Source organism: Pinus tabuliformis, chromosome 3_2 (assembly GCF_031772625.1).
Source record: "Pinus tabuliformis cultivar Carrire ecotype Pingquan chromosome 3_2, CPIR1, whole genome shotgun sequence".
NCBI classification, from domain to species: Eukaryota; Viridiplantae; Streptophyta; class Pinopsida; order Pinales; family Pinaceae; genus Pinus; species Pinus tabuliformis.
Genome location: NC_142302.1, coordinates 698,849,770 through 698,873,349, shown reverse-complemented (window position 1 = coordinate 698,873,349; position 23,580 = coordinate 698,849,770). Strand labels below are relative to the sequence as shown.

Sequence of the window (23,580 nt, the reverse complement as noted above, 5' to 3'; positions counted from 1 at the left end):
ATTTCATTATATCCTGAATGAAGATCTAGCTTGGTGAAGTAAATTTCTCCATGTAATTCATCCAACTATTCATTAATTACAAGAATGGGAAATTTATCTTTAATAGTGAGCTTGTTGATCTCAGTATAATCTAGACACATACAACATGTGCACCAATACTACTAGAACAGAAAAGGAAATTTGACTAAGTTGAATTATACCAGCCTCTAGCATTTCTACAACAATACGTTCAATTTAAATTTTTTGGGGATAGGGATATTGTAACATGATTGTGAATTAAATGAATAACTGATCATGATCATGAATAGGTGAGAGGCATTTGGGATTCTCAAATACCTTGTAATGATTCTCCAATACTTTTTGGAGATCGAGAGAAATAGATGATTTCAACGTTTGAACTTCTAGTCAGCATAATTGTGCAATTACGCCACATTTTTTATTTCTTCAAAATATTTTTCATGCCATTAGATTTGATAGTATTTACAAGTTTCCCAGCGATACCCCTTAATTCAACTTTCTCTCTTTCCCAAAAAAATTCAAGAAATGTTGTTGACAATTAAAAGCTTTCATCCCCAAAGATTGTAACCATTAGACTCCTAGCACAATATCAACACCAGCCATTGGAATGGAAATAATTGGACTATTCAATATATATTCCTATGTGGTTAAGTTGATATTATGGCACTTTCCAAATAAATTTATAGTATTTCCTCCGTTTGCAACCATCACTTGACTCTCTGGTGTTGGGTATATGAAGCAATTCAATTCCATGGCTATCTTACAATGAATAAAATTATGAGTAGTCCCCAAATCAATCAACACTATTTCCTTTTTCTTATTGATATATCCTTCTACCTTGAGAGTTTTAGGAGTGGTAATTCCCACCAATGCATTACAATATATGGTCATATTCATTTCATCTTTCTCTAGGGTTGGTTCCTAGTTTATATTGTAATATCCCTCCCCTTAATAATAAATACAAATAATACAAATAATAAATAATAAATAATACAAAAATAATAATTAATAATATAAATTATAAATAATAATAAATAAATCACTTAATAATAATAAGAATAATAAATCATAAATGTTAAATAATAAATAAGATTAAAATTATATACAAAGAAAATAAATAAAAAAATAAAATAAAATAATAAAATAGTAATAACCATACTAAAGCTCTAGATAAGAATAAGGAAACTATCAAAAAGAAGGAAATAAAACAAGAAAAGGAAACTATCAAAAAGAAAGAAATCAAAAGAAAGTTGCATGAGACTTCTATTTAATAGATGGCGAGGAAGATGAGAGGCATTCCGGCATTCTATCATTCCGAGATTCTATCTTTCATTCTCTTGGGAGAATGGTATACTAAGACTTAGGAGCACTGGCAGTAGTACGTTGATTGAGGCTCGGGGGTGGCCAGTTGTAGCAGAATCCTTGCACAATTGAGCCTACGGTTGGGTGGAGAGTCGTCCCCACAACCTTGTTGTCATCTGGCAAACCTTGATCACAGGTAACATAGATATAAAATTATTTGTCAGCATATTTTTCTATCAAGAAATTAATTTATATTTTTTTTACTGTTACATATGGTATCAGAGCATAAGTTTAACCCTTAGGGCCTATGGGCATCCGAAAAATTTATTTTGTTGAAATTTTTAACTTGACTTGTTTTAAAGTTACAGGTTGATTACTTCCAGGAAGCCGCATATTTTTCTAACCTTCACTATGCCGTAAATTTTCTTTATTCAATGCATAGTTATATTTTGATTGGCCTTGGTGATTACTTTTCTTATGACTTAGAATACTATAACATGCTGATCGCACCTTTTAAAATATCATGATTTTTCCTCATTTGCTGTGGAGTATATGGACAAATAAAATAAATTAATTCTGCAGGTACCCAAAAGGGTATCCATACAGCAGTAGAAAGAATACTGTAATATCAATTGGTTTGCAGTGACATGTTATATTCTTTCTGATTAGCGATTGAATTAATTGCCATGTACTAAAGAAGTGAGATCTGAGTTTCGAATCCTTGTTATGGAAAGATTCCTATGCTCAAACGATATGCTAGGGCGGGCATGCCAGAGCTAGTTCGCAACACATTTTGCGGAACTTTGACCTGAAAATTGCCACAGCAACATGTCTCCTGAGATTGATCACGTATATAATAAGTAGTTTAAAGAGAATCCAATTTTGCTGAAATTTTTGGAAATTTAGCAAAAGATTTGTTATAAGCTTCTCCGTTATGAATTTATCCACAGAAAGGAAAACCATAGAATAAGCCCCTCTAATTGCTCGCATGCATTGACAATCCACTGCAAAAACGACCTAGCTTTCGATATAGCAATCAAGTGAAGCACAACCTCTGTATTGGAAGAAGTATTGAAGATCGAACCATTTTCTTCAAGCCTAGCTCGAAGGGTCTGATAGTTAACTAAATTCCCATTATGCGCAACACCAAGAGAGCCAAACTTATAGCCGGCCACAAATGGCTGGACATTTTTAAGCATAGAAGAACCAGCAGTAGAGTACCTCACATGACCGATGGCTGAGTTCCCTGGGAGCTTGTTGAGCTTGGACTCATCGAAAACATCAGCAACGAGGCCCACGCTGTTTATGGTATGCAAAACCCCATCAGTCGCGGTTACGATTCCTACCCACCTCTTGTGAATGACCACTTGTCTGCAACTTTGGCATCTATGGTCTCAACCCCAATGCATGAACGCCAGTCTGTGTCCCAATCTCAATCCATGAACGCCTGGCTCTGAACAGCAGCAGCATAAAAACCCTAATTAGATTGCAGAAATCCTAAGTACCATCAATTCAGCATAGAAACTTGATTTCATCGCTCAACCTTTCAAGGTTGTGGAGATTGAGAAAATGAGGAGAACAACTAGAAATTGTGTCAATAACATGTTTCCAGTTTCCATTTTGCAATCTCCAGGGAAAAAGTCCAGACCAAAGAGAAAGCTAAGCTTTTATGATAGCTGGTCAGTTATTGCTACGGACTATTGCAGATTTCAAAAATATTTTAATAATTCTGCTATTATCCTTCATTGAACTGAGCTGCACCTGCTTCTACTTATATAGCCACACTCCGTTGCCCAAACCTTCTGGTTGGAAGATGACCTAATACAATTTCCTGTGGATAATTTGCATTTGTAGTCTTATTATCTTACAAAATTATAATCTAAAGATTTTTAGTCTACCCAATTCCATCTAAGGTCCCAAAAATGCAGACAATGATCATGTAATGTATTATATTATCATTATTATGTAGCAGAGGAGTTGGACAGCTAAATTGGAGTGAGGACAGTAGGAATGTGCAGTGGGTCCATTGTCTGCCATTAATGCCATCCAGTCACAACTAACAACCCATGCTGGGCCCTTGTTGATAAGATGAGTGAATGGGTTTCACGTAAAAGCCATTTCATGAACATTAGATGCTTTCATTCCATTTCACATCGGTTACGATTCCTGCCCCCTCCTGACCACGGTGCTGCAGGGCGTGCAGGGCTAAATAACAGAGCCGTGCCACCTCTGGATCGCCATAAATTCCCACCACGCCACACTCTTCCTTTATAACATCGTCTGAATAGAAGTCATCATTTTCTTCTTCTTGGGGAAAAAATTGCGAAATCGGGCTTCCTGCATGGGCTCTGGGGGCTATTGTAGGGATTTTAGAGGGGAAATTTTTGTGGGTATTGGGGACATGCGACGAGCATACAGAACTGCAGAGACAGTGAGCTGGGAGGAAAGTGTCCGTATGCAGACCTGTGCGGTTTTGGGGATAATGTTGCAGAGGACCTGTAGGTTTTGGAGTGTATTTGAGCAGAACTTTGGAGCGCAGCGAAGAATACTTATTACAAGTCTTTGTTAGTGTTGCACTTTCAGCCCGGTGTGCATGCAGCCAGCGGTAAAATCTCAGGCTTTAGCTTTACAGATCTGTCCATGTATTTTTTTTAATAGTAGACTTGGGTTTCAGATCCATTTTGAAATAGATTTTTTTTTTTTGTAACTCCTATTTATATGCTCTTAGATTTTGGTAACAGTTTGATGTGCATAGCAGAGCCTTGTTTAATATTAAGTTTGTTGTAACTATTCTATTTTCAACAGTTTGAGGTGCATATCAGACCTTGATTAAATCAATTTTGTTGTAGTTTTGCATAATGTATTGAACTGCTTAACACAAATCCATTTCCAGCTTAGCTTTGCAAGTCATTGTTAAACCCAAGTTTAAATAGATCTGTTGATAGCCTTTGCAAGCTTTCGATATTGTATTAAGTATATTTTCCTCTGTACTATTTTGCGAGAGTTAACTATTTTGATATTGTATTAAGTATATTTTCCTCTGGGCTATTTTGGGAGAGTTAACTATTCTCATGGCCGTCTAAGTTCAATTGAGTTCTGCACCAAAATGGTGTTAAGCATTTCATTGTGAGTTGAGTTGATCACAGAGATTAATTTACAGTGACCAGTTTTGGCGACCTTATCAATCGTTCTGAGTCTGATGCAACAGGGAGAGGTATTTAGATTTGTAAATTGAATTCAGATTAACGAATGTTTCAAATCACAATGTGAGGTTGATCAGTTGATCTTATAGTAGGGGCAGATTTCTCGACATTATTGTCAAAAGGAACAATGGAATTTGCAGGAACACGCATAGCCATGGCCACAAGTTTACAATCTTCTGCCTTATGTAGGCAATTCTATGGCTAAATGTATTGTAATTTAAGGGATTCAAAATGGTGTTGCCTTTGCAGGTGCGCTTGTAGGCAGACCATATAATTAATAAAATGATTATTTTTTTTGTTGGGGAGGAGTAACCTTCCCAGTCATCCGATCCAGTTCTGGGTCGGGTGGCAGTGTCTTTCCTTTATGGTGTGGAATATTTTTATGCTTGATTCATAAGTTTTCTTATACGTATTTTAAAACAATCCATTTATTTTTCTACATAAGTAATGATTGCATAAACAGATACTTAAAGTCATATAATGCTTTACTCATTCGAATTTTGTTTTATTTTACATGGATCCAATTCTCTAAGTTTTATGGCTTATACTACAAAATTGTGATTATTGATGAACTCATAAACTCCATGTTTTTTATATATACTTCGAAATTTGTGATAAACTATGCTTTAAGTATTATACTTCAATTGAGTAACTAAATGTATATTTTAAATTCAAACATATTCTAAATTTATTGTAGCTTTTGGCATAAAGGTAATGAATAAATCCACTGAATATTACAGGGTAGATCATGGCTCCTAAACGTCAAAGACAAACCCGAAACAACCTTGGAGTAGAAACACCACCTCCCGCCACTTCAGAGATAGGAACCCCAGCTGAGCAAGCTATATTACATTCCCTTGGAGAAATGACCAATATCTTTAAGGACTGGGTCTCAAGCCAAGGACGAGATCAGGGAAATGTGCAAAAGGAATTGGAACAAAAACAGAGACAAGACTTAAATTCTCAAATCAATGTCAAAGATGGACAAGCAACACTTGATATTATGAAATAAGTTCAAAAATCCAAATTACCAGAGTTTACGGGTCTAGAAGGGGGTTCAAAAGCAGAAGCATGGGTAATGGCTGTCAAAAGAGCACTTAGTTTTAAGGCATACACTTCTACGGAAAAAGCCCAGATATCAATGAGTCTACTAAAAGGAGATGCCTTATTATGGTGGGTAAATGAAGAAACGAAGATGCAAGTCACCCCAGTACAAGTTACTTGGGAAATGTTTGAGGAAGCCTTCCGAACTAGGTACCTATCAGAGGAGTACAAACACCAACAAGTAGGAGCTTTCCATGAAGTACGACAGAATGGTAGATCTATCGAGGACTATGAAGCTGAATTTTATTCGTTGGTCCATCACGTGGACTATATGGCTGATGATAGACATCAAGCTGAAAGATTCTTACATGGACTCGACCCCTTAGTCCGAGCAGAAGTCACCATGTGGAAACCCACCACTATGGCAACAACCACTAGTTTAGCCAAACAAGTCTTGAGGAAAATCAATATGAAGAAACAAATGGTAGTTGATGAAAGTTCAAGAAAGGAGCATTCCACAATGAGGCTGAATAAACCAGGGGGGAAGCCATATAGATTCCAGGGAAGACAAAAAACTATTTCTCGAATCACTAGCGCAACTTCTTGACTGCCTCCAAGAGGACGTAAGGGTCAACCCTACTTGATTAATGGGAGGAGTAGAAGATTTGGTGACCAAGGACAAGTACAACGTGAGAAGCAGGTACAAGTAGAATGTTGGCATTGTAAAGGTCCACATTATAGAAAAGATTGTCCAAGTTATCAATCAAGGATTAAACAACGGGAATACAAAGCAAAAGGAGGAAGACCACAAAACCCACATCGAATTCATGCAGCTACAAACCATCGCCAGGCTGAGCACCAAGCTACTATAGTAGAATCTGCAGGTATGATCAATAACATTCCTCTATCTGTGTTAATTGATCCAGGTGCTACTGATAGTTTTATTTCACCTTCAACAATACTTAGATGTGGATTGACAGCTCATGAGCAAAGTAACTTTAGAATGGTTGAAATGGCGTTAGGCTCTCAGCAATCAGTAGGGTCAATGGTAAGAGATTGTAGTGTTAACATTGGGGGGTGTGACACCAAGATAAATCTATATAGTACAACTCTCGAAACATATGACTTAATCGTGGGAATGGATTGGCTTGAATCCCATCAAGCTATACTGGATTGTTATAATAAAACAGTCCTCATAAAAAATGACCAAGGAGAAACCAAGGTAATAAAAGGGATTAGACATGGTGTTACATTACGCCTCATATCAGCCAAGAAAGTTAATAAGTGTATGAGGAAAGGGTGCAAGATTTATGCGGTAGAAATGGTTCCTACCAATGAGAAGTCCTCGGATAAATTGCACCCACTACTTTCTGAATTTGCAGATGTATTTCCTCCAGAGTTATCGGGTTTGCCTCCAGTTCGAGAAATTGATTTCTCCATAACCTTGAAACCGGAAGTGGAACCCATATCCAAAGAACCTTATCGAATGACTGTTCGAGAGCTTAATGAATTGAGTATACAGCTCAAAGAACTTCTTGATCAAGGTTTTATAAGACCGAGTGTGTCACCTTTGTGTGCACCAGTAATTTTTGTAAAGAAGAAGGATGGAACTCTTAGGTTATGTATTGATTACCGAGATCTAAACAAGGCCACCATTCGAAATAGGTACCCCATGCCTCAAATCGATGACCTCTTTGACCAACTAAAAGGAGCTTCAATATTCTCCAAGATAGACTTACGGTCAGGTTATCATCAGCTAAGAATCAAGGAGGAAGACATACCTAAAACGACATTCAGAACCCGCTATGAACACTATGAGTTTATTGTTATGCCATTTGGTTTGACTAATGCCCCAGCAGCCTTCATGAACTTGATGAATAGTGTCTTCCGAAAATATTTGGACCGCTTTGTCCAGGTTCTCTTGGATGACATCCTCATTTACTCTCGTAATGAGAAAGAGCATCTAGAACACTTGAGGTTGGTACTACAATGCCTTAGGGAACATAAGCTATATGGAAAACTTTCTAAATGTTCCTTCTTTGAGAAGGAAATTCAATATCTAGGCCATACCATTAGTGGCAAAGGCATTGCAGTTGATTACAGTAAGATAGAAACTATAATGACTTGGCCCTCTCCCAGGAATGTCAAGGAAGTGCGTAGCTTTATGGGATTGGCAGGCTACTATAGAAGGTTTGTAGAAAGGTTCTCGCAGATATCTAATCCCATCACCTGCCTCCAAAGGAAAGGGGTTAAGTTTGAATGGACAAGTGAGTGTGAGAAAGCATTTAATGAGCTAAAGCATCGACTAACAACGGCCCCAATATTAAAAGTACCTGACATGGACAAGGACTTTCTTGTATGCACGGATGCATCAAAAGAAGGATTAGGTGCAGTCTTGATGCAAGATGAAAGGGTTATCGCTTATGCTTCTCGAAAACTTAAAGATCATGAAATCAATTATGCAACTCATGATCTGGAATTAGCAGTGGTTGTAATGGCCTTGAAATTGTGGAGACATTATCTAATGGGGCGTCAATTTGAGTTAAGAACAGATCATAAAAGTCTTGAGTATATCTTCACACAAAAGGATTGTAATGCTCGTCAATGACGCTGGAGTGAGCTATTTAGTGATTATGATTTCAAGATATCCTATTGTTGGCATTATGTTATCTGGTATGACTGTATGTTACAGATGTTGTACTTGATGGCAACTCCAGTGGTAAGGCTCTCAGTTTGTTGAAAAATTAAGAAGGACGCAGGCAATCGGTTCAGAAAGTGCGTCCCCGCAGGTATACCATGCAGAACCCGCGTCAAGGGACGCTGGCCAGCCGTTCAAGGGGTGCGTCTACCCAGTGCACACATTTCAAGGTAGAGAAAAGCACGTGGGGGTTTCTTGTGTGGTATCTAGCCGACGGTTTTATGTTTCTATGGTGTCGGCTCGTGGTATTGTTCCATGTTTTGAGGAGGAGCTTGCCTATATAAAGCAAAGGAGTTCATTTGGATTGAGCAATTGTCTTGGGTTGAATATCTTATTTGGTGAGATCTAGTCCAGATCTAAGAGGGCGAATCTTCTAATGGACTGTGATCTCTATGGCGCATGATCAGATCTGTAGATCTGACTATTTGGGTTTGTCCTGAAGCCTTCATATCATTTATATCTAAAGGGTCGCAGGTTCAGTGAAGGGAAAGTGCGCCGGGATGCAGGTACTGTAAAGGGCAAGTGCGCCGAGACGCAGCACAGTAGAGAGAGACCTGCGTGGGGACGCAGGGCGATCAAGGTTCAGGTGCGTCTCTGAAGCAGAAGGACGTGGCGCGATAGTGTTTTCAGGTGCGTCTCTGTAGCGAAAGACGCGGCGCGATAGTATCTTTGGGTGCGTCCCTGAAGCAACAGAACGCAGAGCAGTGAAAGGAACAGTGCGTGGGCACGCAGCGGAGCAGAAGGATATCTGCGTGTGGACGCAGAGTAGCAGAAGGTTAACGGCGTCTGGTCACAGGCCACAGAAAGAAAATCTGCGTCTCTGTTTTAAGATGTTCTGTTGATTGAATTTCTCTATTGATAAGGTGTTCTGGGTTAGTTCTGTTGTTGCTGATCTGATATCTGTAGTGATCTATATCTGTTATGTACTTGTTGATCATCTGATGCTTTATGAAAAGAAGTAGGGGTTTGTAGCTCCCTTCCAGGAGTAGACTGGAAAACGAGAGAGAGAGAGAGTTGTAGCTCTCTGCAGGTTGCAGCCTGCGTACTGGTAAAGGACTGCACCAGTACAAAATCATTGTAAAAGAAGTTTCTAAATTGAAAGAAGATAGAGACATATTGCAGCAGGTGGTTTTCACCCACATTGGGTTTCCACCTTACATCTTGTGTTCTTTGGTGTGACTATCTGTTTTTCATGCTCATTATTTTATGGTACTGACATGCTAAAATAATTCAAAGATCAAATAAGGAAGATTTATTAAATTGCTAGATAATACTGATTCACCCCCCCTCTCAGTATTATTTCCAACAATTGGTATCAGAGCAGGTCCTTCAGATAAGCTTGATCGCTTGAAGGTAGATCGTTCATCATGAGCAACTACGAGAGAGAAGCATCAATCAGGCCACCGATTTTTGATGGGACAAACTTCAATTATTGGAAGGTAAGAGTTACTGCATATCTTCAATCTCTTGGTACAGAAGTTTGGGACATTGTAGAAACAGGCTATGCTTTTCCTTCCGCTACTCCTACAGATCCAGCTGAGAAAAAGAAGTATGAAACAAATGCAAAAGCAGTCAGTACTCTATTAGGAAGTATATCCCAAACAGAATTCATGAAGGTAATGCACTTCAAATCAGCAAAAGAGATATGGGACAAAATGGTCACGAGCTATGAAGGAGATGAACAGGTAAAACAAGCTAAACTTCAAACTCTCAGGATTCAATATGAGACTCTCAAGATGTATAATGATGAAAGTGTGGCTAATTATTTTCTTCGGGTAGATGAGATTGTTAATTGTATGAAAAATTTGGGTGAAGAAATAAAAGAGGCTATAGTAGTTCAAAAGATTCTAAGATCATTATCCCCCAAGTTTGAATCTAAAGTATCTGCAATAGAAGAAAAGGAAAATCTCCGTGTTCTCACTATGTCTCAGCTACATGGAATTCTAACTGCTTATGAAATGAGAAAGGGAGGTCCATCAGACAGAAGGGAAGCTGCTTTTAAGGCATCAGGCAAAGAAGATTACTATGAAGCAAGCCATGTTCCAGAAGAAGAGGAAGAAGAATCAAATTTTGTCAGAAATCTTCAAAGGGGTTCTGGAAGGTTCAGAGGTAAGCTACCTTTCAAATGCTTTGCTTGTGGAAGAGTAGGTCATTATGCTGCAAAATGTCCTTATAAGGATAAAGGAAAGGAACCTGCTAGATGGAACAAGAAACAAAGTGAAAATAAGAAAAGCTACTACACCCATGAAGATAGTGATGGTTTATCAAACAGTGATGAAGATGAACAAGGTAATAAATATAAGTTGTTAATGGCATTTGAAGATGATGATTATGAGGATGCTGTAGATGTGAATAACCTCTATGATGAAATTACTAGACTCAAGAGATGTATAGAAGAAAAGAATGTGATCATTGATACTCTACAATTTCAAATTGATGAAAAAGAAAAACATCTTGAAAAACTAGAAGGTGAAATTGTTGGTCTCAGAAAAGAAATTGAGAAAACAAAAGCTATTAATCTTAAGTTTGTCAAAGGATCTGAAACTTTGGATGAGATTATCAATGTGCAGTGGTCTCCTCTAAACAAGACAGGTTTGGGTTACAATGGAGAAACCTCTCAAGCATCCACCTCAAAAAGTTATCTTGATGTGGCAAGAAGAAATGAGCAGAAGAACAATGAAGATAATCAGGTAAAGCAGGGACAAAATACAAACAGAAACTATCAGGGGCAATCCATCTTAAGGGTGAACAAAAGCTACAACCAGCCACAGGTAAAATCTTCTCAGTTTGGTTCAAGAATAGATGAAAATAGAAATTACAATCAGTTGGCAGGTAGATTCAATAACCGCAGAAGCTTCTTCAATGGACAATGCTTTTCTTGCCATAATTTTGGTCACAAAGCAGCTCAATGTGTTGCATATAAAACAATCATGACTAGGGAAGCTCAAAAACAAAGAAGTATGACAGGGATGACAAAAAGGACCTATAACAACTTTTCGGTTCTTGAAAATGAAGTCGAATGTTCTATTTGCAATAACTTTGGTCATGAAGAATCTGAATGCAGGAGCAGGTTTCAGCAGAAAAAGGAGCAAGCCTCAAGCACCAAAACATGGAGAATAAAGGAACCTCAAACAGAAAGATGTGGAATAGCATTTTATGCAGAAGGACAGGAAAATCTATGGTACATTGACAGTGGATGTTCGAAGCATATGACAGGTGATAAAGAAAAACTTGAATCTTATTCTGTTCTAGAAAAAGGAAAGAAAGTCTCTTTTGGAAACGATACTCCTGCAACTATAAAAGGAAAAGGAATTGCTCAGTTAAAAGGAAAGGTCAAAGCTGGAAATGTTTTGTATGTTGATGGATTGAAGCATAATCTTCTAAGTGTCAGCCAGATGTGTGATCAAAGAACCGAGGTTATTTTCAGATCGAATGGATGTCTTGTTCGTGATCTTGATACAGGTAAAACAGTACTCAAAGGCAAAAGAACTCCAAATAATCTGTACATATTTGAAGAAGGACAACAACAATGCTATCTAAGCAAGGATGAAGAGCACTGGTTATGGCATCGAAGGTTGGGACATCTAAGCTTCTCACAAATAAGGAAAGCATGCAAATATCAGGCAGTTCGCGATCTTCCAGATATCAAAATTCCTGACAACACCATATGCAGATCATGTCAGTTTGGAAAACAAACCAGGACTAACTTTCCAGAGAAAGAAGGATCAGCTAGCATGCCTCTTGAGCTAGTACATACAGATACATGTGGTCCATTCAGGAAAAGAACACCTAGAGGAGAGGAATACTTGATATTATTTATTGACGATTTCTTCAGGTTTGTTTGGTTAGGACTTATGAAGCACAAAGATGAAGCATTCGAAAAATTCAAATCCTTCAAAGCCTTGGTTGAAAATGAATCAGGTCACAAAATTAAGTGCCTCAGATCCGACAGAGGTGGGGAATTTACTTCAAATGAATTTTTCGATTTCTGTGATGAACATGGGATAAGGAGAGAATTCTCTACAGCTAGAACTCCTCAGCAAAATGGAGTTGTTGAAAGAATGAACAGAACAATCCAACAAATGGCTCGTGCTATGCTTGATGAATCAGGAACTCCCGCAACTTTCTGGGGTGAAGCTGCACATACTGCGGTTGTTATTCTCAACAAAACAAATGTTCGAGTGAACAGCACTCAAACTCCTCATGAGCTTTGGAGTGGCAGGACTCCTTCGGTAAAGCACTTCAAAATCTTTGGGAGCAAATGCTATATCAAGAATACTGATGAGCAGCTTGGCAAACTTGAACCTAGAGCAGACGAAGGCATTCTTCTTGGCTATTCTCCACATAGCAAAGCATACAAATGCTACAATAAAAGACTTGGCAGAATTGTTGACAGCATTGATGTAGTGGTTGATGAGAAGGGATATATTCCTAGGCAAGTACATCATGAAGATATAGAAGAAGATGAAGGCTACCCTCAAAGACAGAATAATGAAGAAGAAGAACCCCAAGGAGAACCTCAAGAAGAACCAGAGGAGCAGACAAGAATAGAAGAGAAAACTCCATCCAGATATGTTCAGAAGAATCATCCAGAATCTCAGATTGTGGGGCAGAAAGAAGCAGGTGTACAAACAAGAAGAACAGTTGCAGAAGCCTCAAGCTATTTGGCATTACTCTCCTCTACTGAACCATAAAATGTGAAAGAAGCATGCAAAGATGAATGTTGGGTGAAAGCAATGGATGAAGAACTTGAGAAAATCGAAAAGAACAACACTTGGGAGCTGGTTCCTAGACCAAAGGATAAGAATGTTATCGGAACAAAATGGGTCTTCAAAAATAAATTGAATGAAAATGGAGAAGTACTTAGAAACAAAGCCAGTATTGTTTGTAAAGGGTATGCGCAGCAAGAAGGAATAGACTTTGAAGAAACTTTTGCTCCTGTTGCAAGACTTGAGGCCATCCGAATGTTCCTTGCTCTCTCAAGTTTTCAAAACTTCAAAGTATTTCAAATGGACGTGAAATCAGCCTTTCTGAATGGAGACTTGGAAGAAGAAGTGTACATTGAACAGCCAGATGGGTTCATTCTTGGAAATGATCCAAATCTTGTATGCCGATTGAAAAAGGCTCTCTATGGTCTCAAACAAGCTCCAAGGGCTTGGTACTACCGGTTGGACAAATATCTTCATCAACAAGGTTTCTCAAAAGGTTCAGCAGATAGCAATCTGTATATAAAAGTTGAAAATGACAATTTGCTAATACTTGTTGTGTATGTAGATGACATTATTTTTGGCAGCAATGAAGAAGCTATGAGTCAAAGCTTTGCCTCGGTCATGCAGAAAGAATTTGAAATGTCCTTGCTAGGAGAACTGACATATTTCCTTGGTTTGCAAATCCAACAAAAGGAAGGAGGAATCTTTTTATCTCAAACCAAGTATCTCAAGCAGATTTTGAAGAAATATGGCATGGAAGATGCAAAACCAGTATGTACACCCATGGTCACAGGATGTAGTCTCAGTGCAAATGATGAATCTGCAGCAGTACATCAACCAACCTACAGATCTATGATTGGAAGTTTACTATATTTGACAGGTACCCGACCGGACATCATGCATGCAGTTGGAATAGTTGGAAGATTTCAGGCAAATCCGAAGGAGACTCATCTTCAGGCAGTAAAGAGAATTTTTAAATATCTTCAAGGGACTCAAAATTATGGCTTATGGTATCCTAGAGATACAGATCTTACTCTTCATGCTTATAAAGATGCAGATTGGGCCGGAAGCGTGGATGACAGGAAAAGCACAAGTGGTGGTGCGTTCTTTATGGGTTCCAGACTGGTATCTTGGTTCAGCAAGAAACAGAGTTCCATTGCCTTATCTACAGCTGAAGCAGAATATGTTGCTGCTGCATCTTGTTGCACCCAACTCCTTTGGATGATGCAGACTTTGCAGGATTTTCAAATCACTTGTACTCCACCAATCCCCATCTTATGTGATAATACAAGTGCAATCAACATCTCAAAGAACCCTGTTATGCATTCAAAAACCAAGCACATAACAATCAAGTACCATTTTCTCTGGGAACAAGTGCTTGAACAGAAAGTCAAGTTGGAGTATGTTCCTTCCAAGGAACAAGTTGCTGATATTCTCACCAAACCATTGCCCAGGGACACATTTGAATACCTCAAGCAAAAGCTGGGGGTTGTTGATGCATCATCTTATTGTTGAACATCTTCTTATTGGTGGTACAAGGCTCAGGGGGAGCACATAATGCATTGTTGGCATTATGGAGAAGGAGATCTTGGAAATAGCTGCAATATGTCTCTATCTCTTTCATGGTGGATTTCTGGTTATTTGTTGCAGATCTGGAGGAGCATGAGCTAAGGGGGAGCATACCCTTTGCCCTTGATGTCAAAGGGGGAGAATGAAGCTGAAGCTTGTAAGGTTGAGGTTGCCAGGTTGAGGTTGCCATCAAGTCCAAAGGGGGAGATTGTTGGCATTATGTTATCTGGTATGAATGTATGTTACAGATGTTGTACTTGATGGCAACTCCAGTGGTAAGGCTCTCAGTTTGTTGAAAAATTAAGAAGGACGCAGGCAATCGGTTCAGAAAGTGCGTCCCCGCAGGTATACCATGCAGAACCCACGTCCAGGGACGCCGGCCAGCCGTTCAGGGGGTGCGTTTACCCAGTGCACACATTTCAAGGCAGAGAAAAGCACGTGGGGGTTTCTTGTGTGGTATCTAGCCGACGGTTTTATGTTTCTATGGTGTCGGCTCGTGGTATTGTTCCATGTTTTGAGGAGGAGCTTGCCTATATAAAGCAAAAGAGTTCATTTGGATTGAGCAATTGTCTTGGGTTGAATATCTTATTTGGTGAGATCTAGTCCAGATCTAAGAGGGCGAATCTTCTAATGGACTGTGATCTCTATGGCGCATGATCAGATCTGTAGATCTGACTGTTTGGGTTTGTCCTGAAGCCTTCATATCATTTATATCTAAAGGGTCGCAGGTTCAGTGAAGGGAAAGTGCGCCGGGACACAGGTACTGTAAAGGGCAAGTGCGCCGAGACGCAGCACAGTAGAGAGAGACCTGCGTGGGGACGCAGGGCGATCAAGGTTCAGGTGCGTCTCTGAAGCAGAAGGACGCGGCGCGATAGTGTTTTCAGGTGCGTCTCTGTAGCGAAAGACGCGGCGCGATAGTATCTTTGGGTGCGTCCCTGAAGCAACAGAACGCATAGAAGTCAAAGGAACAGTGCGTGGGCACGCGGCGGAGCAGAAGGATATCTGCGTGTGGACGCAGAGTAGCAGAAGGTTAATGGCGTCTGGTCGCAGGCCACAGAAAGAAAATCTGCGTCTCTGTTTTAAGATGTTCTGTTGATTGAATTTCTCTATTGATAAGGTGTTCTGGGTTAGTTCTGTTGTTGCTGATCTGATATCTGTAGTGATCTATATCTGTTATGTACTTGTTGATCATCTGATGCTTTATGAAAAGAGGTAGGGGGTTGTAGCTCCCTTCCAGGAGTAGACTGGAAAACGAGAGAGAGAGAGAGTTGTAGCTCTCTGCAGGTTGCAGCCTGCGTACTGGTAAAGGACTACACCAGTACAAAATCATTGTAAAAGAAGTTTCTAAATTGAAAGAAGATAGAGACATATTGCAGCAGGTGGTTTTCACCCACATTGGGTTTCCACCTTACATCTTGTGTTCTTTGGTGTGACTATCTGTTTTTCATGCTCATTATTTTATGGTACTGACATGCTAAAATAATTCAAAGATCAAATAAGGAAGATTTATTAAATTGCTAGATAATACTGATTCACCCCCCCTCTCAGTATTATTTCCAACACCTATATTAAGGGAAAAGAGAACAAAGTGGCAGATGCTTTAAGCAGGAGACCTAGACTTCATTCAATGTCAGCATTAAAGATAAACTTGAGGAGCCGGATTCTAAATCATCTATTAGGAGACCCACATTACCAGCAAATAAAATTTGCCTTACAAGAAGAGGTACCTGTGGCAACCAAGTGGGAGGAATACACCTTAGAAAATGAGGGATTGCTACGATATAAGGGTAGGATTTATGTTCCAAAAGATGATGATCTTCAGAATTTAACAATCAAGGAAGCCCATCAAGCTCCATACGCTACACATACAGGAGTCCAGAAAATGTATGCAGACTTAAAACAACTATTTTTCTGGACAGGAATGAAAAAGGATATAACACTGTTTGTGGCTCGATGTTTAGAATGTCAACAGGTTAAAGCTAAACATTGTCACCCGGCAGGGCTTTTACAACCCCATGATATACCAGAAACTAAGTGGGAAGTTGTTTCGATGGATTTTGTTGTAGGCTTACCTATGACGTCCCAGAGACATGACTGTATTATGGTTGTGGTTGATAAATTGACTAAGAGTGCTCACTTCATTCCAGTCAAGACCACCTTTGAAGCATCAGCTATCGCTCAAATTTTCCTGAAAGAAATAATTCGCCTTCATGGAGTACCACGAAAGATAATATCTGATAGAGACACACGTTTTACTTCCAGATTTTGGAAAAGTCTATTAAAATCTATGGGAACACAACTGAATTTTAGTACAGCATATCACGCAGAGACAGATGGTCAAACAGAAAGAGTAAACCAAGTGTTGGAGGACATGCTAAGAATGTATGTCATGGATCAACAAAACCAATGGGAGAAATACCTCCCCTTAGTAGAGTTTGCCTACAACAATAGTTACCACAGTTCAATACAGGAAGCTCCCTTCGAGATCTTGTATAGAAGACCATGTCGTACTCCGTTAAGTTGGGATCAATTAGAGGACCGAGTCATGTTGGGACCTGAAATGCTACAAGAAATGGAAGAACAAATGGCCACAATTAAGCAGAGACTAAAAGAAGCCAGGGATCGCCAAAAAAGTTATGTTGATGCAAAGAGAATTGATAGAAACTTTGAGGAAGGAAGCCAAGTTTTCATTAGAATCAAACCCTTTAAAAGTTCTTTTAGGATGGGTAAGGAAACAAAGCTATCGCCTAGATTTGTTTGGCCATTCACGATCCTAGAGAGGATTGGACCAGTTGCTTACAAGCTCGAGTTGCCTTTCCATCTAAGAAGGATGCATAATGTGTTTCATGTTTCTATGCTTAGAAAATATGTACCCGACCCGTCCCATGTTTTGAAATTTGAAAAATTGCAGGTTTCCGAGGATGGAGCCCTTCAAGTCGAACCATTCTGTATACTGGACCGCCGGGTTTGTCGACTCAGGAACCGTGAGTTTGAGCAAGTGAAGGTCCAATGGGACCAATATAGCCCAGGGTCAGCTACCTGGGAAGATGCAGTTGTTATTTTTAAAGACTTTCCTTATTTACTTGATTAAAATGTGTGGTGAATAGTGCTCCTTAGCTAAGACAGATACTTTTATGGAGAATCTAAATCATGTTTTAAACTTTATGATACATACACTATGATTTCCGTTTAGTTTAATTAACTGTTAAGATGTTGAGTATAATGGTAAGGGAATAATGATGCACATGTGGTTCTTATAGCGATGATGTATCCTTATGATTATGATGTTATGTCGAGGTATATTAACATATTCATTTACTACATGATGAATAGGTATTTGATGTTGATGTTATAACTTATGATAGTATTTCATGAGATGAAGCATGTATTTGCGATTAACTATGATGAATGTAATTTCTATGATACTATGATGGTATACCTAATGCATTGGTTGCATGTTGAGTATGATGATTGACAAGACTCCACAATGGGCCGAGAGGGCCGGTTTATTTGATGATCTTGTGCGAGCCCATACACACGAGGGAGAATAAGTAACATCATATGGGCTGGGGACAAACTCAATCAACACTACATATGCCAGTGGTTCCTTTGTCTTGTGTATAGCTCTTGAAGAGCTATGGGATCATCTTGAGGAGGCCAAGTGCCTGATGTTCTAGGCTAGGTGCCTATTATTGGATTGGGATGCCAAAGTATAGAAGGGATGTAAAGGACTTCGATGCCTAGGGATGTGCGCCTTAGTAGTTGTGGAGGGAGTGGGCCAGCCTTGCGAGATGCCCGGGGTCATTGAGTACCAGACCGGATGCCTGCCTTGGGGCAAATGAGGTCTGAGTCAGGTGCGAGCCTTGGGGCTAGCCTTGGACTAGGATACAGACCGGGTCAGGCTTAGCTTGGTGCCGAATGTGGGAAAAAGGACAGAGATTCCTTGAGATTTCCCGGGGTGTTGGGGACTTTCGATGCCTGCTGGTTATACTAGTTCAGCAGAGGGCGTTGGCAACATGAAGTAAATTAAATAATAAATAAAAATAATAAAAATAATAAATAATAAATAATACAAAAATAATAATTAATAATATAAATTATAAATAATAATAAATAAATCACTTAATAATAATAAAAATAATAAATCATAAATGTTAAATAATAAATAAGATTAAAAATATATACAAAGAAAATAAATAAATAAATAAAAAATTTAAAATAGTAATAACCATACTAAAGCTCTAGATAAGAATAAGGAAACTATCAAAAAGAAGGAAATAAAACAAGAAAAGGAAACTATCAAAAAGAAAGAAATCAAAAGAAAGTTGCATGAGACTTCTATTTAATAGATGGTGAGGAAGATGAGAGGCATTCCGGCATTCTATCATTCCGGGATTCTATCTTTCATTCTCTTGGGAGAATGGTATACTAAGACTTAGGAGCACTGGCAGTAGTACGTTGATTGAGGCTCGGGGGTGGCCAGTTGTGGCAGAATCCTTGCACAATTGAGCCTACGGTTGGGTGGAGAGTCGTCCCCACAACCTTGTTGTCATCTAGCAAACCTTGATCACAGGTAACATAGATATAAAATTATTTGTCAGCATATTTTTCTATCAAGAAATTAATTTATATTTTTTTTACTGTTACATATATCCTCCTCGTTTGATGTTTATTGTTCCTTTTCTTCCTCTTCATGACAATCTATGTAAAATAATTTCTTCTCAGCACACTTATGACCTTTAGTGTATTTTCTATCACAACAGTAACAAATCCCTTTTGCTCTTTTTTCCTCTAATTTTTGTGGTTTTAGCCTCCTAGGTTGTGGAAGGTTAGGAGTAGCAACACTTCCATCTTTATAATTGTGATTTGTAGACTTCCTAGTTGCCATAATTTTTCTTTCAACTTTTATTTCCACTTTGAATGTCTTCTCCAATGAATTAGGTTCCCAAAGGTAAACCTCATGTTGGATGTTATCCTTTAAAGTACCTATGAAGGTAGCAATCCTATGCTCCTCTAGAATATTAGTTACCCTCATATTCATTTTTCGGAAGTTCTCAATGTGCTCCACGATTGGACCCTTTTGTTTGAGATTTATAAATTAGCTAAAGACGATATTATTCTTTGTATCCTCATAATCTGTTATCATTTCCTCTGCAAAAATTTACCTAGTGACAAGTGGTTTATGAGAAAAAATCCATTGATACCATACAAACTGATTAGGTTCTAAATATAAAGATGTAATTCATAACTTTTGTGTGTGTTGCACATCACGGATATCAAAATGTTGCTCCATTTGTAGTATCATGTTACTGGATCCTTGCCATCAAAATTCCTCATATATATATTTCGAATATGGTGGGTCTTAAACCCAACATTGAAGTCTCTAATATCATAAGTCATATTCTTTTTTTCCTCATCATGATTTTCATGAATTACCTTGTCACCACCTAGAAGCCTTTCTTGCAGCAAATTTGTCAACCCTTTGACATTCATCATTTCCTCTGCTATCACTTAGAGAAAACCTTGGCTGTGGGGGAAAAATATAAGGTAACCTGTAACCACTTGTGGATTGAAGTTGCCCCCTCAATCTGGAGGGGGATCTCTCCTATAACTCAAATACCCTAGGTCAAAATGGTAACAGGTCTGTTAAATGCTCTATGGCCAGATTAATGTGGAAGTTCCTAAACTTGGTCGGAGTATGGGAAGAAATAATTGGGAAATGGAGTTAAATAATCTGAGTTAAGAATATTTGGAGCTTGGTTTGTAAGGATTCAGTGGTCTAAAGGCATGTATTTCAACAATATGCTAGACATTAATCATATATATCGTGAAAGGAATAAGGCAAATACACTCAGAGATTTAGAAATAGAGCACCATAATGAGGAATTGCGTATTTAGCTCATAAGTTGAAATGTGAATATCTGAATATAAGATATAGAGCATCGTGAAATTAATTTTACATCTACTTATTGATTCAGATGAGAACCTTAAACACTCAACGAATAACAAATAAATAACCCAACACTAAGAAACAAACCGCAAATGCTGAAAAATGAATCTTTGGCAAAAAACCCCTGTACGTTTGTCCAAAATTTCTTCTATTAATCAAATGCGCATGGTTACAATAAGGTTTCTCTTCAAAGTGCAACACTATACATTCCAGAAATGATAGTCTTCGTAGACTACTTACAAATTGTTTAAGATCCAAAAATAATGGATCTAAAACCTCTTCATATATCTATATCTTATTAAATTAAATAATCACGGAGATAAGATCTAACCCCGAGTAGAATTGATGAGGTGGCTCTCCAACTGATTAGGCATTTTTTTCTAAAAATAGAAAACATTAATTCTGGCGAATTCCTTAAAAATATGATTTAAATATTCCTTCAAATACATTAAACCATTACACTTGAGTAAAAATGGAAAGATGTTTTTTTAAATGATCCTGTTGCCAATACAAAGCTATTTTGGTTTTTCAAATTTCATTTCCAACTATTCGAAATCTGCACCTAAAGTGATTATGTTTTATAGGAAAAAACTGAGTAAAAAAAATAAAAAAATTCACTAATAGATTAATTTTCAGTGCTTACTTGATCAAGTTCCTACTCCCTCACTAATGTGTGCTCTATAAACGCTTTATTTTGGACATAAAACAAAATTTGAATTTTTCATCTCGTGTTGATACTCTAACCACTAATATTTATCTGACAATTTTAACAAATTTGTGCTGCTACTCTAGATGTCAACGCATTTTTATTTTGAAAAATTACCATAATGTTGATATTCTATCTATCGACACTTTAACATTGTTTTTAAAAAAATGGTGGTGACACTGAAATTGTCAGTGCTTTAAAACTATTGACTAAAATTGGGATAATAGTTGGCTCCACGGGGATGATGTCGATCATAGATGGAAGCAATAACCCCTATAGATGAATGGCCTAATCCATTGCACTGATCCCAACTCAACAACTATAACTTGCAACTAAAATCAAAATGCAACTACAAACTGGAGCTGGAACTGTAAATACCGCAAACGGAATTTTGAAACTACTAAAAACATGCTCAGTGTGTTGAGCTTATTGGCACCCTAACATATCCTAAGCTATTGGAATTTTTTGTAATCAAATGACACTAAAAGTCCAATGCAACTAGTCAAGTAACTGCACAGATAGTATGGATTTTTTATTGTGCCTGAACCAATTCAAAAATGGCAATATAATGGTAAAGGCAATTGATTATGGATTTGCTTCTCATAGTGGAAACATGGCTCAAAATTTAGGCTAAAACAACTCTCCATATAAACAATTATGGGATCATAAAAGTCATATTCTATTTGATGATGTTCAATGTATTTTTTTACTATAATATCTTGCTTGTACTATTCATATGTTCTCTCTTTATCACACCATTGCTCTAGATGCGAATTGTCAAAATCATCCTAAAAAACATAATATTCCTCAATCAAAAAATCATAGGGCAGCACTATATCCTATTTTTCGGTAGAAAAAGGATTTTAAAGGAATGATTATGATATTAGGAATTATGGGATTGTATTTGAACCTTTAAGATGCTAATAAACTTCTCATGTTCTCCAGTGAATGTTTCCAAAAAAGAGATATTATCCTCAAAAGAATATTTACATGAATGTAAATACATAGTTGAAAAACTTGAAAAGGCTGCATCATTTTGATCATCATCGAAATTTTCCCAATATTCCTTAAAACCTTCAAGAGAAACAAGATTTTTAACATGCCAAGTCATCTCGATTGTCTAGGCAACCAGATCTAGAGTTAAAGCCCTGAATTCCTATGACAATGGAGCTGCCATGAAAGTTTTGACTTCTGGAATATGACAATGGAGTTGTCAGGTGAATGATGTAAAAATAAATGGCGTCTGACTATTTTTCATCATCAGCAATCCAATCTTGATCTTGTCGTTCTCCCATGTAAAATTTCGCGTTTGCTCCTCGACAACGGTGCGAAAATGTTATCACTTAGAGAAAACCCTAGCTATGAGGGAAAAACTATAAGGTAACCTCTAACCACTTTGGTATTGAAGTTCGCCCCTCTATCTAGTGGGGTATCTCTCCTCAAACTCAACTACCTTCGATCACAACGGTAGCAAGTCTGTTAAATACTCTATGGCTAGATTAATGTGGAAGTTGATAAACTTGGATGGAGTATGGGAAGAAATCATTGGGAAATGGAGTCAAATAGTCTGAGTTAAGAATCTTTGGAGCTTGTTTTGTAAGGATTATGCATTCCAAAGGCATGCATTTCAACAATATGCTAGACATTAATCATCTATATCATGAAAGGAAGAAGAGGAATACACCCAAAGCTTTAAAAATAGAGCATCATAATAAGGAATTATGTATTTAACTCATCAACTAAAAGGTGAATATATGAATATAAGATATAGAGCACCATGACATGAATTCTACATTTACTTACTGATTAAGATGAGAATCCTAAACACTCAATGAATAACCAAGAAAGAAAAAATCACTAAGAAATACACCACAAATGCTGAAAAATTAATCTTTGGCACAAAACCCCCATATTTATGCCTAAAGTTCTTCTATTAATCAAATGCACATGGTTACAATAGGGTTTCTCTTCAATTTCCAACACTGTACATTTAAAAAATGATAGGAGATAAGATTTGACTCCAAGTAAAATTGATGAGGTGGCTCTCCAACTAATTGGGTGTTTTTTCTAAAAATAGAAAAAATTAATTCTAGCGAATTCCTGAAAAATAGGCTTCAAAGATCCTTTTGAAACTCTCAAACTTGATAGTTGTGACAAATATGAGAGAGGTTTCTGTTAATGGGTCTGCTCCCATCAAAATTTTCTTTGGGTTTTAAAAAATTCATCCCGAGTTGTTTCGGAACTGATTTTTAAAATAGTGACTAAAATAGGAAAAAATTGAATTGCAAAATCCTGAAAAATAGGCTTCAAAGATCCCTTTGAATCTATCAAAACATTACACTTGTGTAAACATGGAAGACATATTTTTAAATGAGAATGTT

The 23,580-nt window shown here is 37.8% G+C and overlaps 1 protein-coding gene across 1 annotated transcript; it reads right to left on the bottom strand.

The window, feature by feature from the left end:
- Positions 1 to 2,252: 2,252 nt before the first annotated feature.
- LOC149182541 (amidophosphoribosyltransferase 1, chloroplastic-like) lies at positions 2,253 to 7,034 on the bottom strand. The gene is made up of 4 exons (XM_089414590.1): positions 6,935 to 7,034; positions 3,482 to 3,846; positions 2,720 to 2,817; positions 2,253 to 2,619 (listed from the first exon to the last, which is right to left on the bottom strand). Exons 1-4 carry the CDS (start codon positions 7,032 to 7,034, stop codon positions 2,253 to 2,255), a joined length of 930 nt encoding a protein of 309 aa, XP_089270716.1.
- Positions 7,035 to 23,580: the final 16,546 nt, after the last annotated feature.